Genomic DNA, 19358 nt, shown 5'->3' with positions numbered 1-19358 from the left:
TTATCTACAGAAGCAAAAAAATTGTATTGGTTAACTCACCGGTTTAGGGGGCTGAGTGTTGGTAGTTTGCTGCTCGACAATTTCGTTTGGAGTGCACTCGCACTCTACACTTTGCAGAGAAAGAGAGTCTTCACTGGTCAGGGCACCTCCGTAATTGCTTCCGTAACCACTAAAATGAAAAAAAAAAAATATTTGTTTAAAACTTAATAAAATATAAATGTGATTTAAAATGAACAAACTAATATTAGTAATTTATGATCCAACTCATTTTATTGAATTAAATTTGCTGTCCATATTAATTAGAACATGAGCAAATTAACTTATTATTTGGGATTTTATTTCAAATTTTATTTACCTGGATGCTGTGCTAGGAGTGCTGCCGTTTTTGTTGCTGTTGCTGACGGTGCTGCTGTGGGAAATGTACTCAGACAAGGACTCTGCGGTTTGAGAGGTCGACATTGCTGTTGCAGTCTGACGGTGCATCTGGGTTGGAAAGAAAATTAGCTGGATTTTCTGGAGAGGTTTGAAAGAAAATTACCTCCTCAGTGTCGACTTCCTCCTCGTCTTCCTCGTCCTCATCCTCCTCCTCGAGATCACCTTCACCGTTGCCTCCATAGTTTTCCCCACCAGGCTGCTCTTCATGCAAAGTGCTCATTCTGAGCCCCAGTTTGCCAGCAGTTGGGTTTGGAGAAGCTGAAAGGAATTTAATTTCAATTTTCCTGATTTTAACTGTCCGAATGTCCAAATCAATCTTTACAAAATATAATCATATTATTAATAATTCAAACGATACAAAATTAATAAAAACTGAAAATAATAAAAATTAAATATATATAACTGCACAAAGAAAGCATGCCTAAACACAAATATAAATAAATAATACAGGTTTGTGAAATGTAAATAAAAGAGAGGGAGGAAAAGAAACAGAAGTGAAAACAAAAGATATGGGACACACTTTGACGGACACACACGTACATTTGGCTCCAGTCGGCTGAAGTCGCAGAGAGTTAAGGTTGAAATTCAAGTTGAGGAAAGTTGGCCTAGCTGCAATGGAGAAGACGACACCAGAATTAAGTCGAGCAAGCGCAAGTGAGCATTTTTGGTTTGTTGTGTGTGCGAGAGAACCGATGCGTCTTTGTACAAAATGTAAAACGTCCTAAACTGGTATTGTTAATTTATTTAATCTGTACACTTTCCAGTGAATTAGGGAAAAAATCTCCAGTGTGTTTTGGACACATTGTTTTCACTATTTCTTTACAAAGGGAAATTAAAAACACTAAACGACTGAAACAATTTATTTTGTCAAAAACTATATTTTAAATTATTTTGTATATATTATGATTTACTATAAGTCTAGGTTGGTCTTACCATGCCACAGATCAAACTTAACATTCCCCAGTCAAGTACACGCTATTGAGAAGTGAGATCTAATTTGTTCGAATTAAACTGATTCTGCCAATTCTGTTCAAGACTAAAGCTATACAAAGACAATTTGGGTTTTGCTGGTGAGGAAACAGAGAGGAGGGCAACAAAAGAGGATCGGAAAATCAAATTATTGCAAGGTATCTCTATAGATTTAATTGAAATATAATACTTTAATGAGAGTTTACTTGCAAGAATTTGGATTTTTGCACTATGCAACCAAGGAAAGAGGAAGAACTTGCCAAAATTACTTAATTTTGCTTGCAATTTAATTCATGTAATTGTTAAATTTGCAAAATGTAACGTATTTTTGCCAAGCTATAACTTTAAAGGACCAGCACACAAAGAAGTGGGCACTACCGATTATACTTTGCCTTCTGCCTAATCGATAAGACACCAAATATACGTGATATTCAAGTAAGACCATCCTAGCAAACTGACAAAACGAAATTAATTTTATTATATAACGATGTTTTGACTCAACTACTCCTACCCTACAATTTTTATTTGTGCAAGTTTTTCTGATTTCATGATCATTGCAGAAATCTTTGTATTAAATTGTTGCAAATTGAAAAAACGTTCGATTAAAAAGTGAGAGAGCAATAATAATGAAATAAGTTTGTTTTGCTTTTTACACAATATATTATAAAGTATAATGAAAAACCGGTCTCCAAAGAGTGATGAATGAAAATATGTCTCTAATGCGCAAAAGCAACTGGAAGCTTCTGTTTCAACGAAACAATGTAAAATATGTGTAATAGCCATCAGAAAATGCACTCTTTTTTTCTGCATCACACCAACCAAATTTAGATCTAACAAATTTTTCCTCAACGATATACTTCGATACAATTAACAGTTGCGAATTCACATGCCATAATTAATATATATTTAATTATCCAACAAACACCGACCAATTTCTACGACGCACAGTCAAATATAAAGTTGGCAAATGGGGTCAATGAACGCATGCACCTAGAGTATACAGGGATTGAAGAAAGAGAGAAAGGGAGACATCGATCCGGAATGGCAAAAGTCAAATTTAGAGCCATGCAGGCATGAACACATCAGGCCGCGATATGCGCCAGCCTTTTTACCTGTTAATATGGCGCCTAGGGAGCAAGAAGAAAACAAAAACGGTAATATAATTGTGTACACAAGTTATTCAAAATTTCAACGTAAAAGCGATTCAAAAGAAAAATCAAAATTAGCGTCTGCTCTTATATTTTTATAGATATCAAATATAACAATCGAAAAATTACTTCTCAGCTCAAGCAAGTTAATAATATAAAATACTTGAATTATATAACACCACCGATCGCAAATTCTGCTTACTGATAATGAGCTAATGTCTCAACACAATAATACAATAATTTAATAAGTAAATCTAAGGGTATAGCAAAGTAATTCCTGCTTGCGTCCAACACACATTTTGTTGTCTTGCGTACTGGATGGTTTTTTTTTTAAATTCTAAAATTTATATAAAACGGGCCTTGGGTGAAATAGAAATACTTAAAGGACACATTCAGATTTTAAATTGTGAGAAACACCGAAGAGGGAAAATTATCATTCAGCATAAAATAGAATTCAGATAGAAAACCTTTTGTGTAAAAAGTTACTGTCAATTGAAAGAGTAAAAAATATAGAAAAATTAACTCAAGTGCTCCCTTCCGTTTGAGGCAAGATTCCTGATCAAACCAGACACTGTGCTGCACAAGCCGGAAAAAAGCTTGTGCACCAAAGTTCAGGCAAAAGAAAAATTGTCTAACAGAGAGACCACTTCAAATTTCAGGGAGGGGTGTACGGGAGAGTCCGATCGGTTGATATGGATGGTAAAAAAACAAACAAATCGTCTGTCTAAAATAATCATTCGAATAAAAGCTGTCGACAACACAAGAAGCTGAAAAGAAACAAATCTGGAGTGAGAGCAGCATAGCCAGTAAACCATTCAGATGCTGAGATGAGCAACTGCGTGTAATTATTTATAACAGTTTGCTTAATTTAGTTATGCCACATTGAGAAAACGCGCTTTCAGGCCCTGTTGCGAGCCAAAAGTGCGTGATGAGCGGATTATTTAGACTAGCAGCGTTTAGCAGATTGATTTATATAGAAAAAAAAAACAAGTCGGGCTGAAAATCTGCAAATCCTTATTAAGAGAAATTAATAATTTATTAAATTTTCAGCCAGACTGGCGTTTTTTTGTTTGTTCCAGAATGAAGGAGCAATAGCGTGCTCGTTGAGTCGAATCTGAGAGGTGCAGGCAGAGTATAGACAGAATATATATGACAGAGTCATCAATGGCCAAGGGTGGAGGTGAGACTGATTGAGAGTATATTGTTCAGTAATAATCATGTATAAATCATTCAGCGGTGGTTCAGGGGCCTACCTGATATATCTAACAAAAGGAAAAGAAACACAACGAAACAGGCAACTTACCGAGGCCGAAGGGTTTACTGGACAACGGAGTGGTTGCCGAAGTGCTATTCATATTCGAGTCCAGGTCAGGCTTAAAACTGCCCAGACCTGAGCGAACACTGATCTCACGCAATGGCCCGCTCAGTTCCGCGGCCAGGTCTGCAAAACTCTCAGACCGAGTTGGTCCGTCGGACAAATTGAAGAGCTGTAACGAAAAGAAAGAAACAATTAATTTATGATAAAAAAGATGCGAAATAAACACATGCCTGTGAGAAGTTGGGAACGCTGGCCGTCTTTCTCATGAGAGGCCGTCCCTGAGCCTGAAGGAGTTCTTTAACAGCAACGTTTTGCCTCAGCCTGTCGAGAGTGAGGATCGACTCAACTGCACTGACTCCTCTGGTGTATTGTTCTGAAGAAGAATTTTTAATTAATTTTATAATTTTTTTTACAAAATAAATAGATCAATTGTTAAATTTAAATAAAAAAAAAAATGGTGAAAAAAACTCCACTAAATTTAAATATGCAGAATATATTGTTAAAATGATTTTTTTCCTCTGAAATATTGAAAGATATGTGGAATTCATTGTGAATGATGTTTTTACAAAATTATTGAAAGTTTTTATTACCAATATAGGTGTCGCCTTCGTTGAAGTCTGAGGTCTCTTCTCCAGTGGCTGCCATTTGCGCCAAACTCTCTCGATCTTCAAGTTCTTCGCTGGATTTTGGAATGTTTGAGACCAGCTCATAAGTCACTCCGCAATGCTGCAGCAAATCGGCTCGCACGATTTTCCTCCTCAACCGTTCCGTGATGCTCTGCCTCTTGTACACATTCAAGGCCAGTCGCTTCCGCAGCACTAATTCCATTGGTGCTGGGTGCGAAAGCTTGACTATGCTTTTCAGGATCAGGTACACTCTCTCGTTGGCTGAAATTAATTAAATTTAGACCAAAATATTTAATATTTCTGCAAAAAATCTGTACCTTCGGTGACTTTGTTTAAGTGCAAGCAGTCGTGCAGGGACGAGTCCCACGCCGCAACAGCACTCACATCTTTCTCCTGCTGTTTCAATATGGGCAAACTGTAGAATTTGTTGCCGTGCTCTTTGGGAAGAATTGAGTTCAGGCCACAGACCGTCAACTCCTCTCCATCGTTTAGAATACTGAGATCATCAGCTAGAAAATTGATTTAATGTTTCAAAGAGTCAAAAAATTATTAGGGAAACTTACCATTAAGGTCCAAGAAGAGTACAGGAGTGTGAGGCTCCATTCCCGGAGGAGGGTCCCAGTCTGCGGGAGCGCCAGGGATTCCGGAACCGGCCGAAGGAACCAAAACGGCATTCCTCTCCTCAGTGAGCATCATCCACTGCGCCATTAAACTCTGCTCCCTTTCAACATCTCCTTCACTTTTCCCTGAGAAATATAAATAATAGTTAGAAATTGTGAACAAACATGAGGTCGCATTTGGAATTAAATATTATCAAAATTCATCCTTGATCAGATTTCCTTTCCTACCTTCTTTATTGACAATCCTCTGGATTTGTCGGTCAAGGTACTGTCGCCGTCTCATCAGGGCGTCGCTCCACTTTTCCCTTAGAACAGAGAGGTCCTCTTCCTGGTACGAGTCCAATGGCTTTTGCAGCCTTGATCGGACACACACGCTTCCGACAGCAATACTGGTGATGGCTTCGCAGATGATGGGAAGCGTTCCCGAGTTCTGCACTGGTTTCACACTGACCTCGATTCTCCTCTGCTGGCCTTGCCGCAGTTGGAATATGCCGCCTGTCAGCATGTCTTCCCGAGACTGGACCTCAACAGGTGTGTACTCGCCCTGCTCGTTCAACTCAAGAATTTCCACCCAGAGCTCAATTTTCCTAGTCAATTCGCTCCAGCGGTCAGCCAGGGAACGCACCTTGGCCAGCTGCCTCTGCTCAACCTCCCAGCCTGGCTTGGCTCTTGGAGAGAAGCCTGAAAATTAATTATTATAAGAAATTGTTTTCCTCTTTGTATTTAATTATTTATTTCATTAATTTTGATTACTTTCACATTTACCTGGTGATCTATGGCCAAGGACTTCGATGGAAAGTGCGCCTTCTGCACAGTGCTCTGCGAATTCCTCTGTGACGGGAATGGTGAAGTCCATTGTGTGGTCAAAATTAAAAACTGTCTGCGGTGCGTCATTTGAGGATTGCTGGTCATCGTCAATGTTGTTGTTGTTGAGGATCGAGTCGATCGGGGCAACCACGACTGGGTGGCCCCAAATGGTGTATTGGCAGAATACGAAATTTGATAGAGATGGTGGCAAACCGGCAGCTTGCTTGATGTTGACCCTGATGGTCACTGTTGGTGTCGGATTTGTGAATTCCTCACTGTCGTTCGAGTTTTCAGAAGTTGTGGTTTCGGAAATCTCTGGACTGAATGAACCGGCTATTCTGCTCAGCTCAACCTGAGGAGGTAAATCATTTTATTTAACCTTGCTTAATGATAATAGCAGTTTATTACGTGTAATCGGCCAGCAACTTCTCCTTGTTGGCTAATAATTGGTGTGTGATAACTTAAGCGGACTGGATGAAATAAACTCTCTAGAAAGATGTTGGCAACTCCTATCACATTATGATTCTCCTGAGACTCAAAAAACGGGTCTAGTTCCAAATTTCGAAATGATCCGTCCTCCTAAGTTAAATAATTTATTATTTAGTCTTCCGTATTAAGTTGACAATAATTACTCTTATCGGGATAGTTTTACTTTCTTCGTATAATTCCCTCATGTCAATCAACTTATTTTCTAGCTTTTCCATGGACCAAACTTGGCTTCCATAACCTTTCCTCTTGACTAGGATGGCTGGCTCACTCACAAAACTACCACGCTGAATAGAAAAACACCAATTAGAACAAAAAGGTTTAATTTTTTTCAAATAACCATACTTTGCGATTCGGGCTCAAATTTGCAGGAGGGATTTGGAGGGTAACACTAAACTTAGTTTGTCTTTCCATCTCTTCAGCCAGGAAGTTTGCTTCCTGCACTAAGGAATTGGCCTTGACAATGTCGGCTTTCAGCTGGCCCAAAGATCGTTTGAAAACTTCATCTCTGTAATCAATAAGGAATTAATTATTTTGTTATTTCAGGAAGGAAAAAAACACCCACCTCTCTTGAGCCCACTTTTCCACTCTCATCTGGGTGGTCCCCGGAGTGCAGGGGGTAATTTTTCCCGGTCTGAAGGGGTCAAATGGCACATAAGGTGGGTACGGAGTGCAAGGGGACAGAATCGTTCGCAGCTGCTGGAACTGACGCTCGTACTCCTGGCGTTGCTTTTCGAGCGCCACTTGTTTGTCCTCCTCGTGCTGCTTTTCAATTTTGGCAATAGCTGCCTGGATGGGGTCGTTACTCATTTCATTCAACATTATTTCTTCTCTTGCAAAATTATAATCTATGGGTTGGGCAGGAGTCTGAGGCTCGGAATTGGCGGATGCTGGAAAAAGCAAAAGTTTTATTTACAAAATATCAGTTATTTTTTATCCACTCACTTGTAGACTTTGGACAGTTGACACGGAAGAAGTGATGGTTTCCCCAGAGCAGTCTGTCTCCGTGGTGGAGCAGTGTCTTATCAGTGAGGGGGGAGCCATTCACATAAGTACGAGCACCCTCGAGAGGAATGATGTACAGCTTTTCGTCTTCCACTGTGAGCACACAGTGCTCAGGTTGGATGCCTAAACCAGACAGCTGGATGTCTTGCTCGACCTGTGCTTCCTTTCGACCTACTAAAGTGTGATCCTGAAGAATGCAATCAAATTTAGCACATCTCGTTCACACAACAAAGAACTTGCAAACCTTCAAGTAGTAGACAAGGAGCTCATTCAAGGAGGGATCAGCGTTCAGATTGACTAAGTAGTATTTGTTTTTCTCGACCATGATGCCGGAGGCTTGTACAGAAATTCCCATCTGCTCCAACGCCTGCTGCCTCTCAACCTGCAGTCGCTCTGCGCAAAAGTGAAAGATTGATTTTCAAATAGAATTGCAAAAAAAGTTGGCCAACTCTAACGTACCGGTTTTCATCAACTTTTCCTCCCATGTTTGGCTTATCTCTTTCATCAGTTTCTCACTCTCACTCAACTTTGCATGCAAATCTTCCCTCTGGAAAAAAGTAAAAAAATTACAGTAGAGCCTTGGCTATAAAACTGTGGGGAATACACTTACATTATCAACCACCTGTGAGCCAGCTGAGCCCTGTAAGAGAAAAAAATTATTTAAGTGGGTAAATTCAAACTTTCCAATAACCCTGCAAAAGGAATTAGGTAATTAATTTTAGTAATTCAAAATGAAAGATGAAAGAGTTGAGAAATTTAATAAAGTCCAATCAAAATATCCAAATAATAAAAAGTAAAGAACTCAGGGTTAACAGTCGACTTTTCTTATCCGTTTTTATTTCATGCTAATATTTTTTAAGTCATATCTCTTTTTATTACTTACAAAAGTTGCACCACTACCAAGCAACTAGGTGGTTAGTTTATAACTTTTGTGTCTACTGTCCCGTTGTATGTTCTTTACTCACAATTGGTAGCGAAATGTTGCTCACCGTGGCGTGTTTCAACATTTCTTTGAGCGCCTCCACTTCAGCCCTCAGCTCGCGGATGATTCTGGCGTTGGGATCCTCGTTGACCACGGCGTGGTTGACGATTCTCTTGGCCCGGTCGGCGTACCGCAGAGTGGACAGAGTTTCCTCGAAATTGTCAGCCGCTGGAGAAACGGTCGCCACCATCACAGTCTTGCTATTGCCACCCAAGTTATCCTTTTGTGAACAAAAAAAATTAAAACTTCCGGAATTTCCAGTTTATTAAAATAAAATCCACTCACTTTCAACAACCATGTGAGAACAGAATCACGATACGGAACGAACTTGTCCCGATTACTTTTGCCGCCGCCGCCCGCCTGGTCGGCCAACTTTGATATCACTAGGCCTAGGGTTGTGAGAGATCTGAAATAAATTCGGTGGTGAGTGGCGAGTCTCTAGTGAATACGAATCGATTTACTTGTTAATGTTGGACCCTTCCTTCAGCCTTTCGCCAACAGCGCCCGTTTTCACCGCCCGCTCCGAGCCAGCCAAATCCACCAGGGACATCCGAGACACCTTCTCACCGGTTACGCCACTCTTTAGGTCCGTCAGGGTTTGCGTCAGGACTACGGAAAAGACGGCGTGCGATCGCGACGACTCGGAGTTCATGTTGGTGGCAGCCACTGTGCGCGATTTGTTGCCTTCGGTCATCAGAGCAGCAATGTCCTGGCAAATGTAGTAAATAAATATTTGCACAACAATAAAACTCTTCATTTAAAAAATATTTATAAGCTTAAGAAAAATTGGTAATTTTAGTATGCAATGAGGATAAATTTATTGCAAAATTATCCATTTTCAAAATAATTGTTTTTAATTCTAGTTAAAATTTACGATTTAAAATAATAATAAATCTCATTAGGTGGTTTTTATGAAACTAATCTATTTTATTACAAATTTCTTTTACTTGTTATTCATATGTAATATTAAAAAAAATTAATTAAATTATTAATTATTGATGTGATTAGAAATATGAAAAAATACCTCAAAAGCAGTGACAGCCAGCTGTGAGAGGCCATCAACGTAAGGGCCCAGGACGTTGTGTTCCCTGACCCTGAGCGACTGCTTGTTGGACAACGGGTCTAGCAGGTCGTGCACCCTTTCGTTGTAGATCTCCATGTAGCTGACCTCAACCTTGAATGACAACTCGGCGCTCTGGCTCTCGGCGATTCGCTCAAAAAGCGTGTCGCACAAGCGGGGGATGATGCCCGAGTCGCTTTGAGCACCCATCATTGTGTAAGATTTGCCTGAGCCTATAAACAAATATTAAAAATTTCTAATTGAACAAACAACAAAAATTTGGGAGCAATAATTTTTATAATAAATTTATTTATTCTGACATTATTGCAATAAATTTAACAAAACCTGACCGCAATTAAATGAAATAATTGTAATAAAACGGGAAAAAACCAAAATTTTAATAGAGATTTTCTCTGAATAAAAACTCAACAATTTTTCAATATTCCGTCTGGAGAAATTTATGTTTTGCCTAAATTATTAAAAAATATCAAAATAAATAGAAAAAAATTGTAGTCAGTCTGGCCTGCTTGGATTATTTTTAGTGGAGATGAAAGCGATATTCATCCCTCTGAGAGCACCAGGCTGCAAGAGCTCAAAGCAATAATATTCTACATACCAGTCTGTCCATAGGCGAAAATGCACGCATTGTAGCCCTGGAATGCGTTGTCGAGAATATCGCGGCCCAGCGAGTCAAACACGAGCTCCTGCGAGGCGAAGTTTTCGTCATCCTGGTCGATCGAGCAGAAGCAGTGGTCGAATGCAAATGACTTTGGCGTTTTCCTGCGAATCAGATGGAAATCGGATTAGAGAAAAATTGGCATCATAGTAAAAATTTATAAAATATTCAGTATGTTTTGCAACGGTGACGTCAGAAACTTTTGAGCTTTGAGAGATGAACAAACTTGGGGTTTGCATGTCATAAGAGACTTTGTGTGCTCAAGGGGTGGACGAGCGCCGGGGTAGGAATTTGCAGTCGAGAGATGAAACAAAGTTGTCTCCAGTCACGTCGTTCAAATGCAAACAAGAGAATTCACCCATTCACGAAATTGCAAATATATTCATAGGATGTTTATTCTTGGAAAGTAGCCCATTCAAAACCAATGATAGGTATTATAATAAAATGAAATGTTTTAATTACTTAGATAAAAAACTTGTAAATTTGCCCAATAAATTAAAATTTGAAATTAAATTCAAATTTGATATTAATTTATAATAAAATATTTCATAAAGAAACATTGAAATATTTTACAAATTCAATTACGCACTTCAATATTTTTTTACTTTTTTATTTGAATTCATACAAGATTTATTAACCATTTTTAAAAATAAAAAATTAAAATGTTATAAATAAGCACTGTTGAAATATAAATTTTGCCTATATTTATTTATTTATCTTCCCTTGGCATACAGAAGATGCAAATGCAAAATAAATGCAGCAAGAAAATCACATCCGCAACATTCTAGGAAACGACTTTCTGAAAACAACAATTTCCTGCACCAAATTGCTCTAGATAAAAAACAGATCTCGTAAAGTGAAATTTCCATTTTTATATATATTTTTCCAAACAAATTATCCGGCGGAAGTAGGGCGGATCCTTTACGCAAGGCGTCAGTCGTCGACGGAAACGAGATTCAGCCAAAACCACTTTTCCTCGGCTGGAAAGTCTCCAAGCTAATTTCCATCGATTTCCATAGCCGGACAAAAAGTTTCTCCGTACAAATGGAGGAAAAATGATTAGCTCGGGCGACAAGGGAGGTGCGATATCGAGTGCTGCTGATTCACTGGCGTGTGTATTGCGCGGTCGCTGCTCCATAAATCAGACCGATCGTCCCATGTGGGACCGACTGCGGTGAAATTGATACTGTTTTATTTTTCTTTGCAAAAGCAATCGACAAAGGAGAGGCGCGACTTTATTGTCCCTGCAGATATTTATTGCTCTGATGGCCTCTTTAATTTTTGATCGATCAGGAGAGCTTTATGGCTCGGTGGTCATAAATCCGCCGGGGTAATTGCAATCCCATCTTGGCCAAATCGATTCTTGCAAGAAACTGGACAATATTATTATTTATTGAAATACAGAACGGTTATCAATCAAAGCAAAGATTTTGATATTTTAATTAAAAAAGTTTTTATTAATTGAATTCAGCAATAAAAATTACAATTAGAAAATTCTCAATCAATTAGATGAACATGAAATGAACTGCTTTTACATTTTGTTGAATGAATGAAATATTTCAATGAAATTTCAAATCAATAAAAATAAATTCAACCAGAATGCCCACTTCTTTCTTGAACTGAAGAATACTACAAATTATTAAACAAATATTTTAAAATTAATTTTATTATTTATTTAAACAATCCGAAATTTTTAAACAATGCACTCTCCTCTGGCTGTAAGAGCGAATGGCGAATATTAGCCGCAATTCTCTGCATAAATTAGAAACAAGCGGGATTTTACGTTGGGGAAATTACACAGTGCTGGCGGCGTCCGCACAATTAGAGGACAAAGTCGTTGTACAAGTATATGTATGAAGCACGGAGATACTGTTGTGTGTAATTGTGGTCGCCGAGAAAAATGTGGAGCGTTGCGAAACTGAGCGCGTCAGTGGGTCAAGATGCAGGGGACGCTGCGGCGCGCACCATCGATCCGACGTGACGTGCACTTTGCAACTCAACACCGTAATCACAGAGTCATACGTTATTACTAGGCAGCTGCTGTCATGATCAGCCTGACAAAGAACAAGTTCAAACACGCAAAATCAATTTCAAAGAAGACGTGCGTATAACTGACACTTTTTGAAAAAAAAGATATCGAAGGTAGAAAAGCACAGAAATTAAATTATAATTCCTTGTTAAGATTTTTTTTCTTAAATTATAAATTATTTATGTATTACAAAGTAACAATAACTTACATGTTAACGAAATAAATTGTAATAAAATTTAAGAAAAAAAGATTAATTTGAAGAAACGCATCAAGTTTAAAGCCATAATGAAATCGATTTGAAAGAATAAGAAAATGAATAATGTGTATTGAGTTTTTATCAATTAAATAAAATATTCTATTGATAGCTTTTTAAAAAAATTTAGTCTGTAATGAATGAAAAAAATTATAATATTTATAAGTAAAATAATTTTGCACTTTTTCAATCAAAATTTAATTTATTATGATGCAAAAACTTTGGTGTGAAAAAAATATTAGAGCTTCCAATTCAATGTAATCAGAACGGAAGAAAACTGCGCCCTCAGCTTCACACAAAGAGGGCCATAGTCGAAATTGCGCCGATTCTCGTCTCCACGCAAAGCACATCTTAATTAAACGGCGGGCGGAAGTTTAATGTCCATTTCACCTCACTTATCTTTCTTTGCTCTTGCAGCAACAAAACGAGCAAGACGGTGTTGCTCTCGGGTGCAATTTCTCCACGGCACGCGCGCCGCCCGCCATAAAATCTGGAGAACAAGATAATCGAAAGTAGCGTGTGGGTCAGCGAGGGTCACGTAAGATGAGAATGTCTTGCCTCACTAAAAAGCCGATTTGCGTCCACATTGCAATCAAGAGGGTAATTAATTACGTTATGCGGCAGCGCCGTTCTTTTTGCTCTGACGGATTTTCATCAACGCATCCCGTTTTTGTTTTCGCAATTAAAGGCGAGCCCGCTACTCAGTCTGGCGTTATTTAAAAGCTTTTTACTTCTTTTGTTTGGCAACTTGTAATTAGAGTGTGAGATAAATTATTAGAAAGGGAAGTTCATGATAAAATGCCCAAATTTTAATGTTTCATTATTTGATATTTGTTATTCTTCAGCTTGTTTAAATAATGAAATTTATAAAAAAATTAAAAGAATAAAATAAATACTAAAATTAATTTTTTGTTCACTAATTGCTGTTTAAATTTCTACTAAATGCAATCAATATTGAATTTAAAATTATTTAATTTTCTAAATTTCTACCTTGCAATTAACTTCCTTTAGCGAGTAATATTTCAAATTAATTTTAACAAATTTATCAATTTATTTAATGTCTTTCAGATTTTTATTCAAATGTTTCTCAGAAGTTTCCATTTGCTATAACATTATTAATTATATAAAATACAAGAATCTAAACTAAAATAAATAATTTCCAAACATTATTTGTTAATTATTCAGCAAAATGCAAACTTCAAAAGATTAAAATATATATAATATAAATAAATACTTTCATTAATTTCCGAATTGAATAAATCTGAGGAAGTTATTAAGAAGGCAATTATAATGAGCTAAATTGGTTGGAAGATTTGGTCTGGGGGTTAATTTGAATGTAGTGCATGGCAAAAACAGCAATTTAATGAGGCTGCAGTCAAAGGAGGAACAGGTTGATGACTCAAGATTCCATTCACATAAGCGACAAAAACCAGAGGCGGCGGCGACACAAGAAAAGAGCGCAATTTGCGATTCATTAAGCACCAGCATCGGGCGGCTCATTATCAATGTGCGCGGCCGGGGTGGGCGTGGCCGGGCCGAGATCAATAATAGCGTGGTCCTTTGGCGAGGGATGCTGCGCCGCCGAGGGCGAGTTCGCACTTCTCTATGAATTCATTTCGCGAAAATTCGGCGACGGCTCCTCCCGCGGGAAAACACACCGTCTGCCGGAAAATAAAATGTTATTTCCCGGGCTCGGTGCGAACTGCGTTTGACACGTGCGGCGTCGCCCTTTCGCAAAGCGGTTTGATGTTCTGCCTCCGACCAATTTGCCCCACGGGAGGCGGAAAATTTGACTACCAGAGTAAGCGTGTTGAGGCCTTTGCAAGAGTGTTTGCTAGATTTTCCCGTTGGTGTCTTCACCTGAATTATCTCGTGCTGAATTTTTCTATTGAAAAGAAAAGCTCCAAAGAAACGTGTACAAATTGAGAAAACTACTGAATTTGCAACTAAATTAAATTAAAAAGAATTGCACAGCCTTTCTTGATATCCAGATTTGAAGAAAAAAACTTTTGTAATTAATTTAGTAATAAAATTGAAATAAAAATGATTATTTTTTCAGAAATTGCCATGAAACAACATTAAATTTTCAAGAATGATAATTTTTTTTACTAATTGCATTCAAAAGATTTCATATTTATATATTATTATATTGCTTTTGTCGGAGATTTACAATAATGCCCGTATTAATTTTAAATGCTAAAAGTGCAGTTTGAGCAATCAATTACAATAAAGTTGAAAATTGGATATTAAGATGTAAAACCAAAATGAATTATTATTGGGATTAGCCTTGCTTAAGTTGCTCTCTTCGTAACTAAAATGTTATTTGATTTTTTTGTTTCAATTATATAATATATTAAGTAAAAATCAATTTTCATTTTAATTTATAATATTTTAAGATCTCCAAATTTTGTATTAAAAAACGAATAAAATGAGAAAAAATTATTTAAAAAAATTTAATCTTTCACTAAAAGAAGAAAAAAAATGGAAAATTATCATATCTCACTCTGATTTTCTCCCCGAACTTTTTGGTAAATTGCTGATCTCAAAGTTGAACATTGAATATAAATCCAGCTCGTTTTATTTGCCCTTTTTCTGCTGCAAAACCGAGTGGTTCATAATTCCGAGAAAGCCGCCCATTATGCAAATTCTCCTCCCGCTTTCGTTTCGCAGCTGTGAGTCTGCGTAGCTCTTTCTGGATTTGCATTTTAATCATCCTCCAGCGCGTATATATCAAAATTCCAAATCGCTCAGAAAAATAATGCGTGAATTCTATTTTCAGGTGGAGCCATGCCCATCAAAAACAGGGGTGTGTGCAGGGCGAAAAGTTTTACACAACTTCTATAAAAGGAACTGAGTGAGAGTTTCGCCACTTTTCTTCATTTACAAAATGAAACCTTGCCGACGCGAGTTGAAATTGGATCTGTCGACGCTCGGCTTGCTACTGATAAGAGAAGCTGGAAAGTTTGAATGGAAGTTTTATTTGCTTTTCCGGAGGAAAAGTTTCATATGAAGTCTGCAGATAACACAATTTGCAATGTATAGGATTTTTTCATGAGAATCTATATTATTAAATGAAAAAATTCTATACATTCAGTACTGGGAAATTTTAACGACATTCAAAATTAAAAAAATTCATCATTTATTGTGGTTTAATTTGCGCTTCCTTTTAAATTTTATAATTGCAGAATAATGGTATATAGACAAAATTAATTTTGACCCCAAAATATAAAATATTTCGTGAGCTTAGACAAAATTAAATAATTATTTAGCAATTGCGGATCAGGTTCTAAACTTAACTCATCTTTTATTCCCGACACCTTCTGCTCGACTAACTCCAATTCCGGTCCCGAGAATTTTCATTGCTGTATAATTTTCCTTGTACGCTCGTTGATCAGAGAGATGCTTCGCTCCGTCTGCGTTGGAGGAAATTTATGCCCGAGGAGCAACTAACTCCATTATTTCAGCGGCTCAAGTGCAAGAATTTACGACGTCGGCGAAACGAGATCACGACGCGCTACGGAGGGCTCTTCGTGTTCGGCGCTTTCGACATGTTTATCTCGTCATTTCGACGCAACTCGTGCGGTCGCCAAAGAAAGGAAGTAATCACGAGGGGAAAAGAAACAAAAGCGCCCCGAAATTTCTGAGGGTTTTCTTCTGCGGAGCCTCGCGAGAAATAATGAGGCTTGAACGGAGTTTCTTTTTACACTTTTTACACACCTTTGCCTCCAAACAACCCTTGACGTGCACGCTCCAGTGGTCCATTTTAGGAAAAAAATCGATTGGGGAAATCTTCTATTTGCGGGGAAAAGGTAATCTGGTTGTGTGCACCGAGTGGAGCAGACGTTTTTGTTGTATATTATGATGGTTTTCACTGTTGTGCGCGGTTAGAGCAGCCAGCAGTTTCACAAATAAACAGCAAGATAGGCAGTCAGTCTTTCAGAACCGCTTTGTTTGTTTGCACCCGCATATGGACGTTTACCTTTGATTTGATAAACAAGAGGTGATAAAAACAATAAAAACATGAAGTATTCTGCAACGTTTTATGGTTTTATAGTAAAATCGGAATTATTCCACTAATTTCTATTTTTTTTTAAATGAAAAAAATTAAACTATTTTATCTGGAACAAAATGATTTGAAGGCAGAAAAACATTCATTTTATAAGATTTCTTAAACTTGAAAAAACAATATTAAAGAAAAATTACATATATTTAATTTTATAATGTTATGGATGGGAAATTATCTTCACTTAAGTAATTTTTTTTTCAATACAGCGTCTATATATTTATGAAGAGGACCAGTGTTTGAGCAGCAGGGTGAAAATTTCCCCAGAAAATTGGCAAACAAATAAATATTTTTTATAAGCAAAGAATGACACGATTTTCAGCTTTTTTCCTTTCACTTTTTTTTAGGTGGAGAGAAAAACACGGCACTCCCAACGATAATTAATGCTGCACTCGCGTCGGCCGTGTTTTTCTTTCCACTCACCGGCACTGCCCTCTGCATTAATCGCCAGCGTGCAGAGTTGGTTGGGGTTAAGGGCTCTCTCTCTCTCTCTCTCTCTCTTGGCGCGGCTTGAGAGTCTGAGGGTGGCTGCCGCCGAAACGGGGGTCGCGGTTCGCCGTTTGCTGCACTGCGCCACATCACAAAATATATTTCCGTGCAGCCCTTCCGCACGCACCGATTATTTATGCGTGGCTGACCGACCGAGGATGGACTTGTTTGGGGTGTTTGCATGCCAAGGCTAGTCGGAACCCACCAAACTCCAAATGGTCAAAGGTCACAACCGTGGAAATAAACAGCTGTTTCTCAAATTGCATGTCTTTTTTATAAAATTCGGCAAAAATACACTTTTCAATTACCAATTAAATTACAATAAAGTAGCCTTTCCTAATGAAAAAAAAAAACGATTTTTTTGATATAACATCAAAAATTAAGAACAAAATTCCAAACATCCACAATTTTTATCCTCATAGTTCAGAAGATTTTTTGCAAGTTGATAATAATTTGAACCAACAAAAAGCCTCCCTCTTCATTTCCACATCCGCGAAATGCGCCTTTTCACATTCAGCTCGGCGAAACAAGAGCGGATTATTTCGCAAGCGAGTATAATTTTTTGACATTTTTACCGCTGTTGCCACAATAAAAAGCAGCAGTTCCACCCCTGGCATGAGAGTTTCGCGAGCCTTGTTTGCGGAATACATGCACATACAGAGAAGTACACCAACTCCGGTCGCAGTTGGAGAAAAGCGCTTGCATACATAAACTCGGCAAAGCTGCGAAAACGGAACGGGCCAAAAAACGACGTGTTCTGTGTGCGCCGATTGTGAGAGTGTTTGCTTGACTCAGTTAATTAAAATCGACGACTGGGGCAATATTGGATTTCACCTCGCAGGTGAAAAGCAAATCTATATAAAGGTGTGCGAAATTAGATGAAAAAGTCTAGCACTAAAAATAGGGCGTAAACTTTCGAGTTTGTAATGGGACAGTATAAACTTTTCTTTTTATTTCATCCTTCGCAAAAGCATATAATCTTAGTGAAAATTTACACAGAGAAATGTAACCAGCGACGGTTATTTCACTCATTTTTCTTCTCGCTCCAAATTTATTTAAAAAATATATTATTTTTTTTTCTTATCAAAGTTGATTACAGAGTAAAAGGATTGAAAAAAATCAATAACACCCACTGTGTTGGAATGCATCTGCATTCAAAATTGTAGCAAGAGGAATTCGAGCAGAACGGAACGCAGTGCAGCACTTTGCATTCCAGAGGGTGGTATTTTAATCATCCACTATATGGCATTGGGGTTGTTCGAGGCTGATGCAAAACAAAGAACAAATTTATGTCCATGACAAAATAGTAGGATTTCTATGAATAATCTAACTATATTAATTTTCCATTTATTAAAATACAATTTAGGATTTGCTCAAAATTTTTCTTTAAAAAAAATTTATAAATCACCTTTATAGAAATTTTCCCAGATTTTAGCAAACAAAACGTGGAAATAAACCCATTTGAACTGCAAAGAGGCAAACACTGTCGGGCGCAAATTGGCTTGTTGTTTGAACACGCGCCCTGAATCAAAATCTAGCGCGCCTCTCGCAATTTAATCACCCTTTGAATTTCACCCACCATTACCTCGGACCCAAATACCGCGCACGATAATTGGCCGTTTCCACCAGTTAACCCTTTAATTACCAATCGCTTCGCGTTCGCACTTTGTTTGCCCAAACATAGACAACGCTAAGTTTTTATCGTCCTTCGGAGTCTCATCGTCGCCTTTTTCCACCAAGGACGAGAATTTTGGCAACGACAAGCGACGGTTGTAAAACGCCCGGACGGAGCCAAGTTTGCACAGTGACGTGGAAACAAGTTGCGCCCGAAATTATTAGTTTGGGAACTGTGTAGTGTGTCTCTAGGAAAGCAGGGCTCCACATATCGATCTGCAAAAGCCTACGAGCAAAGTTCGCGCTTTTCTAATTGGATGTTTGGAGAGATTTGAAGGAAAAGAGCAATTGTAGCGAACAGGAATTAGTTTTGGGTTATCGGATTGTTAGTCAACGAAAGTTTTACTGCACAATAATTACTAAATAATATGATCTTTCAAATTCACAAAATAAATAAAAATCTGTAAAAGGAAAAAATCTTTTTATTTTTCAATTGTAAGTTTTTTCAGGACGCTTCTCTTCGAATTTCATTATATTTTTTCAAACTTATCCAACTTTAGATAAATGCAAATAATCAAGAGTCATAAAATGCATCTAAGAATTAGAATAATTCATAGTATTTTTATCTAAAATTTGCATTTCCTTATAAATACGTTTCAAAATTTTATATTTCAGGAGTTACAAACGTGTTTGTTTGCAAATTCGCAATTCGCTTTTGCGCAATTGTTTAGCTTGTAAATTTGCACAAACCGCGTGAAATACGGAACCCATTGTCAGC

General features: G+C 37.8%; 1 protein-coding gene and 1 long non-coding RNA gene across 6 annotated transcripts in view; one reads left to right on the top strand and one right to left on the bottom strand.

Annotated features, from left to right (window-relative positions):
* The window catches only part of LOC132200425 (kinesin-like protein KIF13A), a 43210-nt gene that overhangs the window by 2505 nt on the left and 21347 nt on the right, over window positions 1–19358 (bottom strand). For 2 of the 5 annotated variants that reach the window (XM_059625875.1, XM_059625880.1), the window contains exons 3-27: window positions 10073–10236; window positions 9421–9689; window positions 8858–9105; window positions 8682–8802; window positions 8380–8616; window positions 8025–8054; window positions 7874–7961; window positions 7659–7807; window positions 7355–7601; window positions 6975–7299; window positions 6755–6917; window positions 6556–6696; window positions 6332–6502; window positions 5882–6275; window positions 5345–5797; window positions 5060–5242; window positions 4814–5005; window positions 4461–4757; window positions 4101–4243; window positions 3856–4039; window positions 2517–2531; window positions 976–1044; window positions 539–693; window positions 356–483; window positions 40–169 (exon numbers count right to left, since the gene is read on the bottom strand). In XM_059625875.1, the coding sequence (XP_059481858.1) occupies window positions 40–169; window positions 356–483; window positions 539–693; window positions 976–1044; window positions 2517–2531; window positions 3856–4039; window positions 4101–4243; window positions 4461–4757; window positions 4814–5005; window positions 5060–5242; window positions 5345–5797; window positions 5882–6275; window positions 6332–6502; window positions 6556–6696; window positions 6755–6917; window positions 6975–7299; window positions 7355–7601; window positions 7659–7807; window positions 7874–7961; window positions 8025–8054; window positions 8380–8616; window positions 8682–8802; window positions 8858–9105; window positions 9421–9689; window positions 10073–10236 (4696 nt within the window). The remainder of the gene's footprint in view (window positions 1–39; window positions 170–355; window positions 484–538; window positions 694–975; window positions 1045–2516; window positions 2532–3855; window positions 4040–4100; window positions 4244–4460; window positions 4758–4813; window positions 5006–5059; window positions 5243–5344; window positions 5798–5881; window positions 6276–6331; window positions 6503–6555; window positions 6697–6754; window positions 6918–6974; window positions 7300–7354; window positions 7602–7658; window positions 7808–7873; window positions 7962–8024; window positions 8055–8379; window positions 8617–8681; window positions 8803–8857; window positions 9106–9420; window positions 9690–10072; window positions 10237–19358) is intronic. The other 3 variants (XM_059625877.1, XM_059625876.1, XM_059625879.1) reach the window with 3 other exon arrangements.
* Window positions 849–4275, top strand: LOC132200432 (uncharacterized). The gene is made up of 3 exons (XR_009442161.1): window positions 849–1089; window positions 3632–3732; window positions 3787–4275. It is a non-coding gene; the product is annotated as an uncharacterized LOC132200432 (long non-coding RNA).

This window comes from Neocloeon triangulifer, unplaced genomic scaffold (genome assembly GCF_031216515.1).
Source record: "Neocloeon triangulifer isolate White Clay Creek 2 clone unplaced genomic scaffold, ASM3121651v1 ptg000014l, whole genome shotgun sequence".
In the NCBI taxonomy this organism is placed as follows: Eukaryota; Metazoa; Arthropoda; class Insecta; order Ephemeroptera; family Baetidae; genus Neocloeon; species Neocloeon triangulifer.
The sequence above is the reverse complement of the archived record's forward strand: the minus strand, read 5'-3'. Positions and strand labels throughout refer to the sequence as shown.